The sequence below is a fragment of the Eretmochelys imbricata genome, chromosome 3 (genome assembly GCF_965152235.1).
Source record: "Eretmochelys imbricata isolate rEreImb1 chromosome 3, rEreImb1.hap1, whole genome shotgun sequence".
Classification (NCBI taxonomy): domain Eukaryota; kingdom Metazoa; phylum Chordata; order Testudines; family Cheloniidae; genus Eretmochelys; species Eretmochelys imbricata.
In genome coordinates this window covers 140,008,847-140,029,718 of record NC_135574.1, presented here as the reverse complement: position 1 = coordinate 140,029,718, position 20,872 = coordinate 140,008,847, and the positions used below count along the sequence as shown (strand labels likewise).

At 43.5% G+C, this 20,872-nt stretch overlaps 1 protein-coding gene across 1 annotated transcript in view; it reads left to right on the top strand.

The window, feature by feature from the left end:
• The window catches only part of AKT3 (AKT serine/threonine kinase 3), a 256,937-nt gene that overhangs the window by 225,872 nt on the left and 10,193 nt on the right, over window positions 1-20,872 (top strand). Inside the window, exon 13 of the mRNA XM_077811875.1 lies at window positions 3,581-3,668. Within this exon, the coding sequence (XP_077668001.1) occupies window positions 3,581-3,668 (88 nt within the window). The remainder of the gene's footprint in view (window positions 1-3,580; window positions 3,669-20,872) is intronic.

Genomic DNA, 20,872 nt, shown 5'->3' with positions numbered 1-20,872 from the left:
CCAAAGACACTGGACCTTGATTGGCACTGGTCTCATGGGGTACGACTACACTACGATAAAAGACCCATGGCAGAGCCGCAGCTGGCCGGGGTCAGCTGACTTGGGCTTGGGCTGTAGGATAAAATTGCAGTGTAGATATTCGGCTTGGGCTGGAGTCTGGGCTTTGAGACCCTCCCTCCTTGAAGGGTCTCAGATGTTTGCCTTCAGTAAAAACCCAAACCTCTATACTGCAGTTTTTTAGCCTCACGGCCCAAGCCTTGTTATTTCAAATAATCTAATCTGGGCTAGCCATGGGTTTTTTACTGCAATGTAGACATACCTGTGGAGTGAATACTTCACTATCTTTGTGTCCCCTTGAGGTGGAGGGTCCAGATTCATAGATTTGCCCTAAATTTGTCTTTGTTTGTGCCTCAGTTTAGACTTAGAATGACTACTTCTGGGAATGAGAGAATAGTTCAGTCCTCAATGAATCCAAACAAAACAAGACTAGTAACAGTGTCATTTTTATGAAGGGGTTTTTGTCCACTAGGAAGTGGACCTGATAATCGCCCAGCCCTTTTTAAATTGAAAACTCTTAATGGAACTGAGATTGGTTTGACAATGAGTTGGGTTTACTGATTGCTATTTAGTTGAATAGGTTTGGATAAAATAAAAAAAAAAAATTGAATTTTTACGTAAAATCTGGTTTAGCCTTTGTTCTACATAGTCTCTTGATGTAAAGAATCTTGCCAGTTATTGACAGGTCTCTTTTTGGGGAGGGTTATTGAGAAAATGGTGTTGGAACACTTCCAGATGTATTTCTCAATCCCCACTAGTCTGGTTTGAGACGTCATTATAACACTAAGATAGAATTGAACTCTATTGTCCTCTTGTTGGATGCATATAAAGTGCGCACTTTATAGCAGTGGTTCTCAAAACTTTTTTTTCATGGACCACTTGAAAATTGCTGAGGGTCTCGGCGGACCACTTAATGATCTTTCCAAATGTTGTTTGTACCGTTAGTTAAATATTGTAAAGCACTTTAGATAAAAGCACTATCTATTAAAAAAAAAAACCTTAATAATTAACGTTTTTTGTTCTACAGATAAAAACACACAACTCATATTTTAATATCAGTAGTCTTTTATGTTTCTAATGCAATGGATGTGCCCTCTCTCTCCCCTTCTGCGTCAGCCACATAGCTGAGCTGGGAAGCAGGGGGGGTCTCTCCCCCATCACAGAGCTGAGGCGGGGAAAGAGGGCCATCTCTCCCCGGCAGCCGCAGCCCTGGAGCTGGGGAAGTCATCTCTTTCCCTGGCCACCACAGCCCTGCATGTCCCAAATTCCCCCTCCCCCTTCTTCTCACTGCATGGCTCCATTAATTAGGTGGGTGGACTTTCATTCTCTCGTGTGCGGCCACCCAGGTGTGTACCTTAGAGGGAACTATCCATAGACCACCTGAATGGAGCTCACAGACCACTGTTTGAGAACCTCTGCTCTATAGTGTATGTCTCAAGAACCTTTTCTTATCTCATCTGAGGGACTAGGGCGTGGGACAGGACTGCCTTAATGTGTCTTTTCTGTGCTGAAGAATACATGTATTAGTGGATAGAAGAGGCACCGGTTGGTTATATGCCTCAGTGTGAAATTTTCACTAATTCATGTTTCTTGCTGTCTCTTCCTGTGCGTAATACAGAGACAGAATTTTCAAATTCTCAAAGAAACATAACCATTTGTTTTCCATCTAACACCTGCATATCAGTCACTTGACTATACATTCTAACTACTTGTCTGCTGTGCTGTCAGTATAAAACAGAGACAGACCACTACTAAAAATGGTTGTATGGATCCAGCTCATTTTGGCATGATTTACAGTAGAATTTGACAGTTGTGAATACCAGAGTTACAAACTGACCAGTCAACCACACACCTCATTTGGAACCAGAAGTATGCAATCAGCAGCAGCAGACACAAATAAAAAAAGCAAGTACAGTACAGTGTTAAATGTAAATTACTAAAACAAGGGGGAAAGTTTGAAAAAAAGATTGGCAAGGTAAGGAAACTGTTTCTGTGCTTGTTTCATTTAAATTAAGATGAGTAAAACCAGCATTTTTCTTCTGCTTAGTAAAATTTCAAAGCTGCATTAAGTCAATGTTCAATTGAAAACTTCTGAAAGAAGAACCATAACATTTTGTTCAGTTACGAACAACCGCCATTCCCAAGGTGTTCGTAACTCTGATGTTCTACTGTATCTATGTTGCTGGATAATATCAATATTGTGTACTCATAATTTAGAGAGCGTAACATATTATGCTTGTTCTTTGACTGACAGGTGATTTTCTCAAAAAGAAATTATAGTTAGTATGCTGTATAATTCAAAGTCCCCTGTTTGGCCACCATTTCTCTATATTTCAGGATATGGGGACAAATAATGAACAATTATTATTACCTTTCCCTTTCTGCATCCTCTCTTTTGGAGTGTATGCTAGCCCTTTGCCATTCTGGTCCACAGTCCTGAGGCCATATTTGAGCCAATACTTTACTAAGTCTAGAACTTCAGAGAGCAGTGGTAGCCGGATGTGAATCTCACCACATTGATCCTTGACTGGTCTCCAGACCAGAATACTGCAATGTGCTCCACTTGGAGGAACTTTTGAAGAGAAGTTGGATTTCAACTTGTACAGACTTACCTAGTAGACTCATAATGAGTATATTACCTGGGTCTTCTGTGGTCTGCATTGGCTATCTGTTTACCTTTAGATGAAAATCAAGATATCACTTACTGTCCTTTAAGTTTCTGATGGTCTAGGACCCAGTCTCCTCTCGGCCAGAGTAAGGAGGGCATGTCCCATTGCCTCACAATCCCATTGCCTCAGTTCAGATCAGGTGGTTTGCTTTTGTTGGTGGCTCCCATGGTGCCATTGTTTTAGACCATTGGCTAGGCATTCTTATTTGAGGGCTCTACTCGTGGAACTCACTCCTGATGGTTTGCCAGAGTCTGGGTTTGGCAAGCTTCAGGCCACAATGAGTGGTGTGGATATTTAGAGCAGCCTTTAAATAACCTCCTCAGCAAGCTACAATGTATTGATTTATGCTTAATTATCTCATATTCTGACTATTTTATGGTAAATAGTTAATGGTTACAAAATCCTGATGCTACAGCAATGGGCACTGTATAAAAATACATACATAATACATGAATTGTTGTTGTTGATTCATTTTGGTGCCTCACACTTCCCCTGCAAATTTGTATAGTGATATTTTTTTTCCAATACTGTCAGACTCCTTGGCCTTTCATTAAAACTAAAGTAAGCTCAGTTATAGAGTTGGTGATTTGTAGATGAAGCTTGACATATACAGTAATGAACAATTCAGTGGGAATAACTGAATAGCCTATCTGTCAAATGGAGCACTGTGTCAAATATCTTTATTATGAGCTCTATTGTCGTGGTCACCTGAATGTAGCATTTCCTACTGAAAAGGGACAGAATTGTATCTAAATATTCATGACCAAACTGCTAATCTCCCAACAATTATGATAAATGAGTCTCATTTTAGGAACAACATTTGTATAATGTGTGATCTTTTTTTCTCTCCTTAGCCTTGGTGGAGGCCCAGATGATGCAAAAGAAATTATGCGGCATAGTTTCTTTGTTGGAGTAAACTGGCAAGATGTATACGATAAAAAGGTAGGTCTCATATGGCATGGAATAGTCTGGTTTCTGCGTGATAATCAATTGAAATGATTACTGAACTTCTAGTTTCTAAAATTATACATAAATTACTTTGCTACTTTTTGATATTCTAGTATACTAATAGCCAGTTTACTTATTTATAGTTTTAATGTACTACTACTAACTTGGAAATATTCTAAATACAAAGTATGCCAAAAATAAACTAGAATCACTTAAGATTTTCCTTTTATTGTTTAAATGTTCAAGTCCTGTGTGTGTCCGTCCGTTCCCCCCTTCCCCAACACACTCCAATAACCAATAGCCAATAACTTTAACCAAAAAATGAAGAGGCGGTGGAGAAAAAATGTCAGTGATGATGTGTGAGAAAGTATGAACACTGTGTTTCTGAATTGAGTCTCATTTTCTTTCAACTCCATACACCGGCAAAGAAGTATTATTTAATGATACGTATTTATTTGGAGCCAGTAATTATATTATGTATTGTTGTTTTTCCTTTTTTAGGATCACATTATGTTGTTAACAGAAACTGTATTCAAAATTGGACCATTTTAATTATGAAACTTTTAAAAAATTATATCTGTTTTTTATTCGAAAAAGACTGTCATCATTTAAATATTGAATCCTTCTTGAAAAGGATAGATGGCAAGTAGGCATTTTCTGATGTCTTTGTACCCAGCAGAAGCCTTTCTTTGAGATGGATTGTAAAAGAGAGTCTAACAAAACTAGTGTGGCATTAAAATACTGAGCCAAAATCACTCATGATGTAAGTGGTACAACTCGATTAACGTCAATGACATCACACATGTTTATTCTAGTGAGTTAATTTGGCTCACGGTGTATAATTCTATGCCTGTTACTGTGATCCTGGACATTTCTCAGATGATTTCTGGAAAGAAGGTGGTTAGTTTATTTTCCCTCTGGAAGTGAAAATGAGTTTGATTTAAGCTGTTTTATAAACTGACTGTGTAGATAGACATTTTTGTAGTATTTGGGGTAACTTATGTATTGTTATAGGTCCCTGGTATTCTGACAGGATCATCTGGCATCGCTGCCAACTGATCTACCTGCCAAATAAGTCATATCTTTTATAAGTTACGTTGTCTTTCTGATTTGCTTTTGCTCAAATGAAGGGAAGATCAAAACCACATGCAGGGACAGAACATGTTTGTGCTGCTGTGACATACTTTTCACTTGTTGGTGTGTTAGAATTTGAAAACTGGAATTTGTGATTGGAGTGGTATTTCTCTGGCAAATAAGAAAACCTGAACAAGAACCTGTGAGATATTAAGACTAACACTGTGCTATATATTGCTATGTCTCTTTTCATGGGTTACTATAATATAGAGCTCTTTTTCCCTCTACTTTATGCTGGTTTGGCAAGTTTTGGTTTGTTATTTACCATTTTTATGTTACAAATTCATATTTCCTCAAAGCTGATTGCAAGTTCTTCTTTGAGTGATTGCTCATGTGTATTCCACAATATGTGTGCGTGCTCGCCACATGCACCGGTGCCGGAAGTTTTTCCCCTAGCAGTACCTGTAGGGGGGAGCGCCCCCCCTGCGACCCCTGGAGCGGCACCTGTCTGGCGCAGTATAAGGGGGGCTGCGCTCCCCCCACCCTCAGTTCCTTCTTGCCGCCAGTGAAGGTGCATCGGAACTGCTCAGCTCCAGCTTTGCTGCAGCTCGTTCCCAGAACTCTTCGTTTGTTCAGTATTACCTGTAGTCGGTTAGGTAATTCAGTTAGTTTAGTCAGTCATTGAGCCCGGGCCAGGGCATGCCAAGGAGCGACCCACACGCGGATTGTCTGTGCTGCTTGGGAGAAACCCATGTCAGCGAAAGGTGCAAGGTGCAAGTCTTTCAAGCTCTGGACTGAAAAAGAAAGGGACATTAGGCTCCGGGCCATCCTGATGGAGTTGGCGCTGGAGCAGGCCTCTCCGGATGTCCAGGTGCCATCTACGTCCAAAGCCCATCCAGTCCATGCCTGTGTCGGAGCTCCGCCAATGTCGGCCCCATGCTCCAGAAGCAAGCCGCCGCTGGGATCACCGCAGTCACCACCGGCCCGGTACTGGTCTCGATTGAGGGAATGTTCCTGACACCACTCACTGCCCAGCGACTGTTCAGGGCTCAGTCCATGTAGATTGCCCTTGATGCCTGCAAGACTGTCTGGATGGGTGCCATCCGACCATGACTCCTGGCACCGCTCGTCTTCGTGAAGCGAATATCGAGGGGATGTGATGGACATCGCCAACGGTCCTAGTCTTGCAGGAGATACTGCAGTCAGTTGCAGCATGATTGTCGATTCCATTCCTGCTTGTACTCCCATTCCAAGTCTCCGCCAAGGCACCGTAGCCCCGATTGCCGAAGTGGGTACACCTGTCGAGGCTGTTCGCGGAGCAGCTACTACCATCGGTGCGGTCCCGTGGCCGACGTAGATCCCGGCACCGCTGATACTCCCAGTCCAGAGGCAGCAGCGGATTATACGCCAGCCTGGCCTCCCCTCACCGCCGCCCGTGTACAGGCCAAGCTAGCTAGCCCGAACAGCTGGCCCCGCCGGTGCCTCAGCAAGCGTAATGGCACCAAGCGTCGTGGCCGGCCCAGTGGTACCAGTGGGCACCGTGGCCTCTGGTGCAGCCCCTGGTGGGGGCTCACTCAGTGGCCGGGGCCTCGGGAGCACCGTTGGCATCCATCTTTAGACTGCCAGAAAAAAGGCTCACTCGGTACCGTGCCTGGAGTCTGACTAGGTGATGGATCCTCCAGTGCCGGACGACACCCAAAGCACCGCACCGGCCTGGCCCCATCTGGAGGAGCTGATTGTGGCCCCGCCCCCCTCCGTCCCGCAGGAGGACTACCGGGCCCACCAAGACCTCCTAAAAAGGGTGGCAGCAAGCCTCCGTCTCCAGGCTGAGGAGATGGAAGAACCCTCAGACTCCCTGTTCAATGATCTGTCCCCTTCAGCACTTGGCAGGGTGGCCTTCCCTCTTCATGAAGGGGTGGCAAGAATTTCAAATGCCCTGTGGCAAACACCCGCCTCGTTGGCTCCCATCTCTAAAAAGGCGGAGCGCAAGTACTTTGTACCCCTGAAGGGACATGAGTATCTGTATACCCACCCAGTGCCCAACTCCTTGGTGGGCGAGTCGGTCAACCACAGGGAGCAGCAGGGGAAACCAGCCCCGACCCCCAAGAACAAAGACTCTCAGAGGCTGGATGCTTTTGGGAGAAAAGTTTATTTGTCGTCAAGCTTTCAGCTACAAGTAGCAAACTGTCAGGCTCTCCTGGATTCCTATGAGTTTAACCTCTGGGAATCCCTCCCCAAGTTTGAGGACTCCCTCCGGGAGCATGATAAGGAGTTTAAGGTGTTCACGGAGGAAGGGGCGGCAGCCGCAAGGGCATCCCTGCAGGCCGCTTCGGATGCAGCGGACACGGCCGCACGGTCCATGGCCTCAGCTGTGTCCATGAGACGGGCATCATGGCTTCTGCTCTCTGGGCTCTCCAGCGACGCACAGTTGTCTATGCAGGATCTCCCTTTCAATGGGAAGGCTCTGTTTGCTGAGGAAACAGACGCAAGGCTGCATGGCATGAAAGACTCCCGCACGACCCTCCAGACCTTGGGCCTCTGTGTCCCTCCTCAGGCAAAACCCAAGTTCAAGCTGTAGCAGGCTCCCGCCCAGGCTGCCCTCCCAAAGTACGAGGCTGCCAACAGAAAGCAGAGGTACTATAGAAAGCGCCCGCAACAGCAATACTGGCCTGCCCCCGAGCCTGGGTCTTCTAAGGTCAATCAGATGGGCAAAAGGCATTTTTGACTGTATGCTCGGGGGTACCCCGCCAGTTCTCATCAGGGACCTACCCCCAATAAAGCTTCCTTTCTCCAATCGGTTGTGTTCTTTCCTCCTGGAATGGTCGCGGCTCACCTCGGACCGATGGGTCCTCAACCCCATCTCCCGAGGTTACACCGTTCAGTTTACCTCCTCCCCACCCAACCGCCCTCTGCCCCGTCCCTCCTGGGGGACCCCTCTCACAAGGCTCTGCTCGAGCGGGAGGTGGGGCAGCTCCTGGATCTGGGAGCTATAGAGGCAGTGCCCAAGGAGTTTCTGGGCAAGGGGTATTACTCCCAGTATTTCCTTATCCCGAAGGCCAAAGGGGGGCTCAGGCCCATCATGGACCTGCGAGGCCTGAACCACTGCATGGTTTCCCTGGCCTCCATCATCCCCTCCCTGGATCCCAGGGACTGGTACGCTGCCCTCGATCTACAGGATGCATCCACATATTCGAGGGGCACAGACACTTTCTCCGTTTCATGGTGAGCCCAGATTCACTACCAATTCACAGTCCTCCCGTTTGATCTGTCCACTACCCTCAGGGTCTTTACAAAGTGTATGGCGGTGGTAGTGCCCTACCTCAGACGCCAGGGGGTCCAGATATTCCCATATCTGGATGACTGGCTAGTCAAAGGCACCTCCCGGTTGTGGGGGGGGGAATCATGTGGTGCTCCTCCTGTCCACATGTACTGCCCTGGGCCTGTTAATAAACAACGTGAAGTCCACGTTAGTCCCAGTCCAACGCATAGAGTTTATCGGGGCGCTACTGGACGCAATGTTGGCCAGGGCCCCTCTCCCACCAGACAGGTTTGAGACCCTGAAAGCGCTCATTGACTCGGTTACAAGGTTCCTGGTGACGACAGCCAGGGCTTGCCTGCAATTGCTGGATCACGTCTGCGTGCACATATGTGGTCCGTGATGCCAGACTCCGAATGAGGCCCCTCCAGCTCTGGCTGGCCTCGCAGTTATCCCAGGCCATGGACAGAATGGACAAAGTCCTCACTGTGCCGAACTCGGTGATCACCTCCCTGGGATGGTGGTCCGCCCCAAACAACATGCTCCAAGGGGTCCCGTTCAGGTACAGGGACGCTTCGGACCTGGGTTGGGGGGCTCATGTGGGGACTTTCAGACCCAAGACCTGCGGTCTCTACAAGACCTACCCCTTCATATAAATGTCAAGGAACTCAGGGTGGTGTAACTGGTGTGTATGGCCTTCCGCTTGCACCTGGAGGGCAAGGTAGTCAGGGTCCTCACGGACAACATGGCCTCGATGTTCTATATCAACAGGCAAGGCGGGGCCCAATCCTCTACCCTCTCCCATGAAGCCCTCAGTCTGTGGGACTTCTGTATAGCCCATGACATCTAGCTAAAAGCCTTCCACCTGTCGGGCATGCGGAATGTGAGGGCGGATCGCATGAGCAGGGATTTTTCCTCTCAGCACGAGTGGTCTCTACACCCGGAAGTGGCTCATCAGCTCTTTTGAAGGTGGGGTACTCCCCAGGTGGACTTATTTGCGACCCAGCAGAACTGACGATAATGCTGGTTCTGCTCCAGGGGTGGGGCCTAGGGAGGGGCACTATCTCCGATGCCTTTACCCTGTCCTGGTCAGGCCAGCTCCTCTGTGCCTTTCCCCCGTTCCCTCTGATCAGCAGGGCCCTGGAGAAGATAAAGACTGACAAAGCCAGGGTCCTCCTCGTTGCCCCGGCGTGGCCCAGGCAGCACTGGTACAGGACCCTCTCTGGGCTGGCGGTAACTCCGCCATGGCAGGACGTTTTTCTGCCAGTCCTCTGTCCCAAGCCTCACGCGACTAGTGAGGAATGCCGTCTCCACACGCTCGACGTGAAGTGAGCTCTGGCTTTCTACCTCGAGCGGATCAAGCTGTTCAGAAAGTCTTGGCTGCTGTTCAGAAAGTCTTGGCTACTGTTCGTCACCTTGGCTGAGTGTGCAAAAGGTCAGCCGATTTCCACTCAGCGGCTTTCTAAGATCACTTTGTGCATCCGTTCCTGTTATGAGCTGGCCCCGCCACCCATTGTGAGGGCACACTTGACTCGAGCGCAGGCCTCGTTGGCTGCCTTCGTGGCCCATGTCCCCATCCAGGACATTTGTAGGGCTGCCACGTGGTCTTCGGTTCACACATTTACCTTGCACTATGCAATCATCTCCCAGGCCAGGGATGATGCTGGGTTCAGCAGAGCGGTACTCTGTCCCAAGAACTCGTGAGCTGCTACCCACCTCCAACAAATATAGCTTGGAATCACCTATTGTGGAATACACATGAGCAATCACTCGAAGAAGAAAAGACAGTTACCTTTTACATAACTGGTGTTCTTCGAGATGTGTTGCTCATGTCTATTCCACATCCCACCCTCCTTCCCCTCTGTCAAAGTTGTCTGGCAAGAAGGAACTGAGGGTGGGCAGGCACTGCTCCAGGGGTCGTGCGAGGGCGCTCTCACCTACGGGTACTGCTAGGGGAAAAACTTCCGGCACCGGTACACGTGGCGAGCACGCACACATATTGTGGAAAAGACATGAGCAACACATCTCGAAGAACACCAGTTATGGGAAAGGTAACTGTCTTTTATTTGCAAAAAGAAAAGGAGTACTTGTGGTACCTTAGAGACTAACCAATTTATTTGAGCATGAGCTTTCGTGAGCTACAGCTCACTTCATCGGATGCATACCGTGGAAACTGCAGCAGACTTTATATACACACAGAGAATATGAAACAATACCTCCTCCCACCCCACTGTCCTGCTGGTAATAGCTTATCTAAAGTGATCATCAAGTTGGGCCATTTCCAGCACAAATCCAGGTTTTCTCACCCTCCACCCCCCCACACAAATTCACTCTCCTGCTGGTGATAGCCCATCCAAAGTGACAACTCTCTACACAATGTGCATGATAATCAAGTTGGGCCATTTCCTGCACAAATCCAGGTTCTCTCACCCCCTCACCCCCCTCCCAAAAACCACACACACAAACTCACTATCCTGCTGGTAATAGCTCATCCAAAGTGACCACTCTCCCTACAATGTGCATGATAATCAAGGTGGGCCATTTCCAGCACAAATCCAGGTTTTCTCACCCCCCCACCCCCATACACACACAAACTCACTCTCCTGCTGGTAATAGCTCATCCAAACTGACCACTCTCCAAGTTTAAATCCAAGTTAAACCAGAACATCTGGGGGGGCGGGGGTAGGAAAAAACAAGGGGAAATAGGCTACCTTGCATAATGACTTAGCCACTCCCAGTCTCTATTTAAGCCTAAATTAATAGTATCCAATTTGCAAATGAATTCCAATTCAGCAGTTTCTCGCTGGAGTCTGGATTTGAAGTTTTAAACTTGGAGAGTGGTCAGTTTGGATGAGCTATTAGCAGCAGGAGAGTGAGTTTGTGTGTGTATGGGGGTGGGGGGGGTGTGAGAAAACCTGGATTTGTGCTGGAAATGCAGCAAGAGTATAGTTAAAAATATGCTAGAGAAAATGTAATATGGCACACCCTCAAGGGAATTGGTTTTTTAACATTTAAGTTAAAACTATTTGTGTTGCAAAATATATAAAGGCATAAATACAAGGGCGCTGTGAGTGGGAAACAAGGGGAAAATGCTGCCAAACAAACTTCAAGGGTCTTTCTCAACTAAACAAGAAAAAAGAAAAATCAAATGTAAGGACAATGGGCTTGATTCTGCATGGCACTGAGCACTATGGCCCTGATCCTAGGGTGACCAGATGTCCTGATTTTATAGGGACAGTCCCGATATTTGGGGCTTTTTCTTATATAGGCACCTATTACCCCCCACCCCCTGTCCCGATTTACCACATTTGCCATCTGGTCACCCTACCTGATCCAGACACACAGTTATGCATGTGCTTAACTTTAAGCATGTGCTTCAGTTGCAAGCCAATAAGACAGTGCTTCTCTATCAGGATCTGATCCTGCACCCATTGAAATCACTGCAAGTATTTCGATTCAGAGGCGGTGGAAGCTTGCTTTGAATGGGGATTGGGTGGGTGGAGATGCATAGTGAAACCTAAATGTATGAAGCACCAAACTAGGCATGGGAAGCGGGGAGAGTCAGGGAGAGCGGGAAGAAGTCAGATGTCTGTGTAAGTCAGGGTGGATGTCCCTGCTTGTAGAGTGGGAGAAGTCCTGTGTGTTAAGGCTAGGAAGGGGAGCAGGGTAGGTGCTCTGCAGGGGGAGTTGGGGTGTTAGGAGTAGTAAGGGGAGTGTGAGGTTATGCTCTGCATGAGAAAATGTAATATGGGGTACCCTCAAGGGAATTGGGGGGAGCTGAGGCTCCTAGGCCTGATCTTGAATGCTGCTACAGCCACTCCAGCCCCTCTGAGTCTCACTCCCGCCCTGCCTGAGTGCATGAAACAACTTGCTTATGAATGAAACGTGGGGGCCAGGGTGGAAACGTAGCTCGGACCCTACAGTATTTCCATTTCGGTGGGTGTTAGCTGCCGCTGCCCCTGGGAGTTGGATTGGGCCCTCAGTAGGGTCTTAAAATAGGAGTGATCCTAAGCATTGTTTACCATTTCCATGACTGTATTGAGAAATTAAACCTGCTGATATGAGAAATGAAAATCGCTTAACTGAACAATTAAAAGAGGATCCCCATAGTTACAATACCTGCATGTGATGGATGTGTTAGGCACGATGATGCCAGGGGAAAAACAGAATCCTAAGCACATAAAGTGTGTTTGTTTTACTTCAGCACTATCTTACTGGTTGTACTGGAAGGACTCCTCCTAAATGTATGACCACTTCCTCATTTTTGGGCTAGTGGAAAACAAAGAAGCATGTGCTTTTGTATATGCGTGCACTCTACACTAATGCATCTAACTGGACATTTTTATTAGAAAAATGGGCATCTCTTCTTGTTCACCAGACTTCAGTCTATTGTTACTAGGAACAAGATTATTTAACCTAAACCCTAAAGTTGATAAATGTTTCATAACAATAGGACACTACCTTGTTTGCAACAGATAGTAGCGCTGGCTGACCAACAGATGCAAATGAATGATCGGCTGTCTGATACTGCTGTCTAATTGGATCAGTTTGTTGACATTAACTGAATAATAATAATGTGCTGTAAAGTAGGCAAGAGCAGAGAAAGTCCTTGTTCTGAAATGAAAAATTGGATAATAGTTATCCATTTTGTTCTGATGTATCTATTTTTTGGCAGAAAAAAAAATCATGAAGGCAAAGGAAAGAGAATGACCTTGCTAGGCACTTCCTATGATCATCTCAATCCCGATGGGGTTGATTACTGCATTTTTTTTTTTTACTGTGTATGAGACTGAGAAACTAAATAGGTTGGCACGGTCTTATATTAGTTTTCTTTTTAGACATAAATGAATGTTGAATTTTCTCTGACTCCTTTAAGACCTTTTTTTGGAGTATTTATACTTTTATTTAGGCTAGAAGAAAATGTAATTTTTAAATTGTCAAATGTTGTTCCAGGGCCTCTGATTCAAGAGAGCACTTAAGGATGTGCTGAACTCCTATTGCTTAGTACATACTTAAAGGCTTCAGTTGAATCAGGGTTTAAGGAAGGGAGGTCAGAGTGGGAGAATTCCCACAGCTTTCTTTAGGCAATTCCTGTTTGAGAGTCATACTTCAGTATAATTGCCTGCAACATCATCATAAACGTTGCAAAATAGATCTTCTCAATTCTCTTTTTTGTTGCTTCTGTGCAAAGTAGTAAAAGGATCAGAAAATGGTTAACCAGTCTGATCTTTTCATTGGATTTCCAATGGTATTTAAATTATATGCACAAAACCTACTTATTAGCAAAATAATGCCAGCTGACGGAATTTACATGACATAAAGAAACCACAAAAAGCAATTTTGGATTCTTATGGATGTTGGTTTTAATAAGTCATGGAGGTTCCAATCACTTTTTGCCCATTATATCAACTGTTTAAAAAACAAAACAAAAGCTTTATGGTCACTAAAGGAAAACCAACAGTTTAAAGGACACACTGACAATGTATTTTTCAAAATGTTTAAATATCAGTATGATAATCCATTGGAAACTTTATGCTGAAATCTTGTTCTTTACCAAAACACTTTCCCTCCATTGCATTCATACACTGTTTTGCTATTGAAAGTTTGCTCAGATTGGTATTGAGCTGTTAGCATTTATTTACTTTTTTAAGGAGCACTGAAAAATTTGTTTTGGAAAGAAAACAAAAGAACTACACAGTCTTTGCAGATATATGTAAGGAAAAACAGCAAAAAGGTAGGTCAAATTTTGGAGCTACCAACTTTGTCAGTGTCCCTTTTAAAATGTATTGGTGTATTGCTATATACAATGATTTGGCTAATGAGTTCCAATCTGTGTGAGAACATCACATACCTAAACTGTTTGGAATCTTCATTGATCAGTTAGTCCAAACCGTTTCATAAATGGTGAATACATATGTGAATTGTGAGAAATACTTTCAAAAGTTATGGATGAGTGCACTTGTGATAGAATGAGAGTGAATGTTAGTATTTCTAGAGGTATGCTCTCGCCATTTTCTTTACACAATTTGATTTAGGATTTTCTCCGTCTGCTTTAACTAACTTATGAGTCAGTCTCCTGAAATCACACCTAAGTTTATTATCAGCATGTAATTTATTCCGTTGATTGCTGCAAAGTAGCCATTTAAAAGGATCAGTGATATAGATCTCCAGTAAAGTTTGATAGGATGACCCAACATGTGATTTCTGGGCATTAAAATGTAAATTACACTAATATTCCAAGACTTGACTTTTAGAACTAGAAAGAAGCTTAAAATTGACACATCCTTTGACTTGTATTAAGACTCAGTGTAGTAAACTAGATGGTAGCTTTTAAGGTACAACATATGATGACATTTATAGTGAGTTGTAATGATGTGTATATTTTAAAGTTATCTGTTATATACTTTTAAAACATACACACTGTAGTCAAAGTGAAAATTATACTTCCCATGTTGTAATTCATACAAATGTGTGAAGAGCAAGAGTGTACAGTATTTTTGTTGTCAGGAATTGGGAAAAACCAGTGTCATACTGAAATGTAATTATGAGTAGGTTACGAATGGTCATCCCTAATGAATGAACATGGATATTGGTTTTCATTGTTCAGTTTCTTCTTATATTTATATGATGCTATTGGAAGGTCTGCAGAACAACCATGATAGAGATAATAAAAATCTGTGTGCTTTTGTAGTTGTCAATACAGCTGTAGAAACAAGTATCCATGATTAAACCCCTAACAGTATGTTATAAATATTGGTCAACATTTTCAAATTTGGGGTATAAATTGAGCTGGTATAAATTGTCTTCACTCCATTGGAATGAAGGCAGTTTACACTAGCTGAAGCTCTGCCCTCTGTTTATTGAAGTTTGACTCCTAAATCTGCATATAGGCATCTAAATACATGGATGTTCAGGCTAAACTTTTATTTAGGTGCCTAAATATGGATTTAGGAGCCAAATTTCAGTCATCCAGGTTTGACATTTTGGCTATAATTTATTTCAGTTGGATAATACATTGAGAAGTGTTAAAGAATTAAGAGGTGTGGCTATTTACCCTTCACTGGGAATTACTCAGGTAAATGACATATTTAACCAATGGTGTTGTATTATCATATTTTTCATCGGTATGAAATGAAAATTGTTTAGGCCCTGATCCTGCACACAGTATGTATTTGCTTAACTTTAAGCATCTGTAGGGTCCCATTGGTTTCAGTGGAATTACTCACATGCTTAGATATAAACATATACATAAGTGTGTGATCAGGGTCTTAATGTGATGTTCAGTTCATGCCAGTTTGAGGTTACATTCCTTTTTATGTGACCTTTATGAGGCAAAGTCAGAATCAGCTTCTTTTTTTTTTTTAGTTTGGTAGTTTCAGCGTGAGTGCATCACAGCTACTCCATAATATTTTCAGCCATTTGTAAGTAACTAAAATGGTGGTCAGGAGTTTCCAAGACACAAAGATTATCATTTGATTGATTAACCTTTGGATTATATGGAATATTTTCTACTATATTGAACTATTTGTACAGTGGAAATAAATCAATTAGAAAGCATGAAAAGCCTCAGAGTGGTATAAAATCTCTTTATATAATTGCACACAGTGAGATCCTGTATTTGCCCGTATTGTTCATGAATGATGGGTAGCATCCAGATCTTGAGCTGAGGGTGAGGAAAAGGGGTGGTACTGTCCCAAGGTTCACCTACTTTGGATGCCAAAAGGAGATGCCATTCACAAGAGACTGTGCAGATGTTCAAAATTTGATCTTGCATGTTCTCCTGGGCTCTCCAGGTGCGATTCCCTCTGTGGGGTAAAGGAAAACCTGGTCTGGGATTGCGTTAAGGCATATGCACAATAGACACATGCCTTGGACTTTGGCTGCCAGAGGCATGTGGTGAAGTCACACTCCTAAACTTTAATTTAAAAAAAAGTATTTCCAGTCTTCCTAGGTTATGAAGAAAGGGCTGAAACATGTCATCTCGGTGTAACTGGTGCTGTGTTGTCTGCCTGAGCCTGAGGGAGCCTGGAGCAGAGGGAGGAGCAGCAATCACGGGACAAGGCCACCTGGGTTTTTAGTTCCTACCAGAGCTGCTGGTTGAGATGTAGGTGTGGGTGCCTTGTTGTGCTCAGCTCCTTTCCTCTGGACTTTTGATTTCACGGGTCAGAAGGGTGGAGCAAGATGTGGTGGGATCACCCAAGCACCATTTGTGGCACCAAATTGAAATGTTACTCACAGTAGACTATGGAAATCTTCATAATATGATTGTCCTTTTTTAAATGCTGTAATCAATAGTGTAATAGTTAACAGTGTGGACATTTAAGTCCTCATGATTGAGCTTCTGAGCTAAAACCCATTTGAGATGAATGGGGCAGTTCACTTCTCCTGGAATTGCTGTTTCAGGCTTTCTGCAAACTCAGATAGACATCTCTGCAGCAGTTATGCTTAGTTCATATGTTTAAGGATTTCTTAACATCTGTAAGCACTGGAGACTTTTATTTTTTGTTTTTAAATGAAAGTGTAGTTTCTAAAGAACAAGATGGCAGCCTCAAAAAAAGTATGAAGACTCTGTGGTGTGGACTTGGTCCAACTTGAGCACTGGTGACATCACTCACAAAGTCGGTTTCAAGCAAATGAGTATGCCTCTAATCCCATAGATGTGCAGTCATAATACAATATCCCTCTGTGTCTACATTTATGTAAATGGTTTATACCGCTTTTTATGCTTCCACGTTATGGGAAAGGTCGTTAGGAAAGGATTTCTTACTGCATTTCTCTCATTTTCTTCTGGAGGTGGCGCCGAAGTTCCATGTGCCGGTTCCTCATTTCTTGACAAGAATTCTACAGAAGCCGGTAAATTTTTTGTAGAGGTTCTTCCTCTAAAATTGGGTGATATGTTTTGAAAATAGCCACAACATTTTGTTTACAGTGGTCAAGGGAAGATTTTTATGAGCTGTGCATGGGATGGCAGAGCAGGAGGTTGATTTGGTGTTTTGAAAAAGGAATTGAGGTACAGTTGTGTGTGTGCATGAATAGGCTGAATAGATCAAAAGGACTGGTGCATAATTTTATACAATCATGACTGAAGCATAAGTGTGTTTATACTTACAGTCATGATTACATAAAATGATTCTGCTAGTGGAAAAAATATGAAAGGAATGGACACTCCTGGGCACTGTGTGTCACATGTACTTGTATATCTCAATCTTAGCTCCCATTTTCTCTTTTTTGTAGCTTTTTTTTGTATTGATGTGTGTGAATATATAGATATTATATACACACACACAAGGTGATAGGGGCTGCCATGTTTTTCTACACAGTTTCTGCATTATGAGTATCTCCTATTGCTTTGTAAATTGCTTGGAATAGCTTGGTGGTGAAAGGCAATGTAGTCAGAATGAATTCAAAAACATCAACAAAGTATTTTATATCAAGTTTTTCGCTTCCGGTTGCAGCCTGGAGTTTTGTGTGTTTTTCTTTTTCTTTTCCCAACTGTCTGGAATACTGACATAATTTCTAGTTTCATCGACTGAGTCACTGAATGTTACTGAGACACACCTAACTACTTAATATAAAATAGTGTTTTTCCCCCTTCGGATGGGATTAGATGACACCACTCCCTTTCTATTGTGAAACATCTCTATAGTTGGTAATATTTAACAGTATTTAAGACATCTGATTATTGTTGTTCTCCCTTTCTGCACTGTAAGATTCATGCAACACTCTCTTCTTTTGTAACCAACAGGCAAATTTTCAAAGTATTCTAAGAATCATCACTCATTTAGACAGATGAAGTCTGCATGGAGACTGATTCAGAGCCCACTGAAGTCAATGAGGATATTTCATTTGATCTACTGACTTCAGTGGGCTTTGGTTCAGACCCATAGTCACTTGCTGATGTGGTCAAATTTTATAGAAGGACCTGTAGGTTGCGATATCTTACTAAAGAGCTGTGTATTGCTCTTTATTTTTATTACTATATGTGATCATTTCCTGCCTCTCTGTTATTTTGTTGCTCACTAACAATTACTATAGGGTCACAGTAGTTAGAGATAAGAAAGGTTCCTATATTGTCATCTTTGCCACCCCCAGCTGAGGTCAGGCTAACATCATAGAATCATAGAATATCAGGGTTGGAAGGGACCCCTGAAGGTCATCTAGTCCAACCCCCTGCTCGAAGCAGGACCAATTCCCAGTTAAATCATCCCAGCCAGGGCTTTGTCAAGCCTGACATCCCCAACATAAAGGTCATATCTTGAATTATTTTTTCCCATGAGTTGAGCACTCTGTTCTACTGGAGATATGTACTGGGATTGCTAAATAGGGTGCAGTCTGCTGCATATTTAATACTACCTAAGTTGCTTATATTATTTGTTGAAAACTGTAACAGATTCTTGGAAAATGATAATATAGTGATGGCTGTTGAATTGCGAGTGGAGCAGATCATTTGATTTCAAACCATGATGGGTGGCCTGCTCTCTGAATTGTTGAAAAGCTTAACTTGAGAAGACCAAAAAACTGGAATGTTTTACAGGTATACAACTTGTTCTGGAATCTTACAACCATTTTATAGGTGGGCACATTGCTTGGGAACTTCTTTGTATCAGCAAGTCTATATTAGTTTGTCCCCCTGTCTGTGACTGGCTGTGTTGCAGAATTAAATGAGGGTGGGGGGAGAGAGAATGCCAGGAAATGTGTGTGTTTTTGTAAATAAAGAGATGTGAATATTGTGGTAAAAGGAAGTTTTTCATTTTTTTTAAAAAAGAACAGGAGTACTTGTGGCACCTTAGAGACTAACAAATTTATTAGAGCAGAAGATACAACCGCATTTGCTCCAATCCCTCAGACAGAGACAAACACCTACAAGATCTCTATCAAGCATTCTTAAAACTACAGTATCCACCTGCTGAACTGAAAAAACAGATTGATAGAGCCAGAAGAGTACCCAGAAGTCACCTACTATAGGACAGGCCCCAACAAAGAAAATAACAGAACGTCACTAGCTGTCACCTTCAGCCCCCAACTAAAACCTCTCCAGCGCATCATCAAAGATCTACAACCTATCCTGAAAAATGATCCTTCACTCTCACAGATCTTGGGAGACAAACCAGTCATTGCTTACAGACAACCCCCCCCAACCTGAAGCAAATACTCTCCAGCAACCACACACACCACAACAAAAACCTATCCTTGCAACAAAGCCCGATGCCAACTCTGTCCACATATTTATTCAAGTGACACCATCATAGGACCTAGTCGCATTAGCCACGCCATCAGGGGCTTGTTCACCTGCACATCTACCAATGTGATATATGCCATCATGTGCCAGCAATGCCCCTCTGCCATGTACATTGGCCAAACTGGACAGTCTCTATGTAAAAGAATAAATGGACACAAATCTGACATCAGGAATCATAACATTCAAAAATCAGTAGGAGAACACTTCAGCCTCTCTGGCCACTCAGTAAAAGACTTAAGGGTGGCAATTTTGCAACAGAAAAGCCTCAAAAACAGACTCCAATGAGAAACTGCTGAGCTTGAATTAGTATGCAAACTAAATACCATTAACTTGGGTTTGAATAGAGCCTGGGAGTGGCTGGTCATTACACATTTTGAATCTATTTCCCCATGTTAAGTATCCTCACACCTTCTTGTCAACTGTCTAAATGGGCCATCTTGATTATCACTACAAAAGTTTTTTTCTCCTGCTGATAATAGCTTATCTTAATTAATTAGCCTCTTACAGTTTGTATGGCAACTTCCACCTTCTCTGTATGTGTGTATATATATCTTCTTACTATATGTTCCATTCTATGCATCCAGTGAAGTGGGCTGTAGCCCACGAAAGCTTCTGCTCTAATAAATTAGTTAGTCTCTAAGGTGCCACAAGTACTCCTGTTCTTTTTGTGGATACAGACTAACACGGCTGCGACTCTGAAACCTGTCAATTTTTTAAAGTTGTTTTGTAGATTAGTTTATATTTGAGGGATAAATTCTCTTTCTGACTGCAGGTTTAGATCTGTATTTAGCTTTTAAATAGGTAATAAGAAGACTAAGTGTATTAATTTAAAAATCTTTATCGTTGTGGTATAATATTTTCCAATCAAATCAAGTTAAATGAAAACCACATATTTTTGTGAAATTATAATTTTCATAGCACCATTCTAAGTAGTATATGTAAGTGAAAGAAGGTTTTAGTCACATAGGGTGGGATCCATTAAGGTACTTGAGTGTCTAAACCCCAGACTTAGGTGCCAAAATCCCAGTTTTGGCTCCATTGCGATCCACCAAACACCTGCCGTACACTGTAGGCAGCTGTGTTTCTGCTCCTGGGTATGTGTGCTGCTACTTCACTCTAGGCATCTGAATGCCTGTCTCCCGCCTAAGCCCCACAGTGATTCACAAGTCAGGAGAAGATAGGTGTTCAACCACCTGCAACCTCTGTGGGGTCTGGTTCAGTAGGTATGCTCAAAGGACACCTATTAGTTCAGGTTCCATTTGTAGTGGTACCCACCTTATAACTTTTAGCCCACTGATTAGAGCACTCACCTGGGATGTGGGAGACCCAGGTTCAATTCCCCGTTCTCTGCCAGAGGGGGACAAAGAATTTGAACAGGAGTCCCTCGCCTCTTAGCTCAGTGCTTAGAGCACCCTCCTATGGGGTATTCTGATGTGGGGCTCCCTCAGCCTCTCTCCTTTTGAAGCTGTTCCAGTGTGGATAAATAATGAAAGAGGGGTTGGAGCAGGGGTACTGGACATGGAGTTGGGCCTTAACCACTGGGCTACAGAGTCATTCCTACTCTCTCTCTGGCCCAGTGACTAAGTATTTATCCACAGTGAGACAGTCATTGAACCAGAGAGAGAGTGG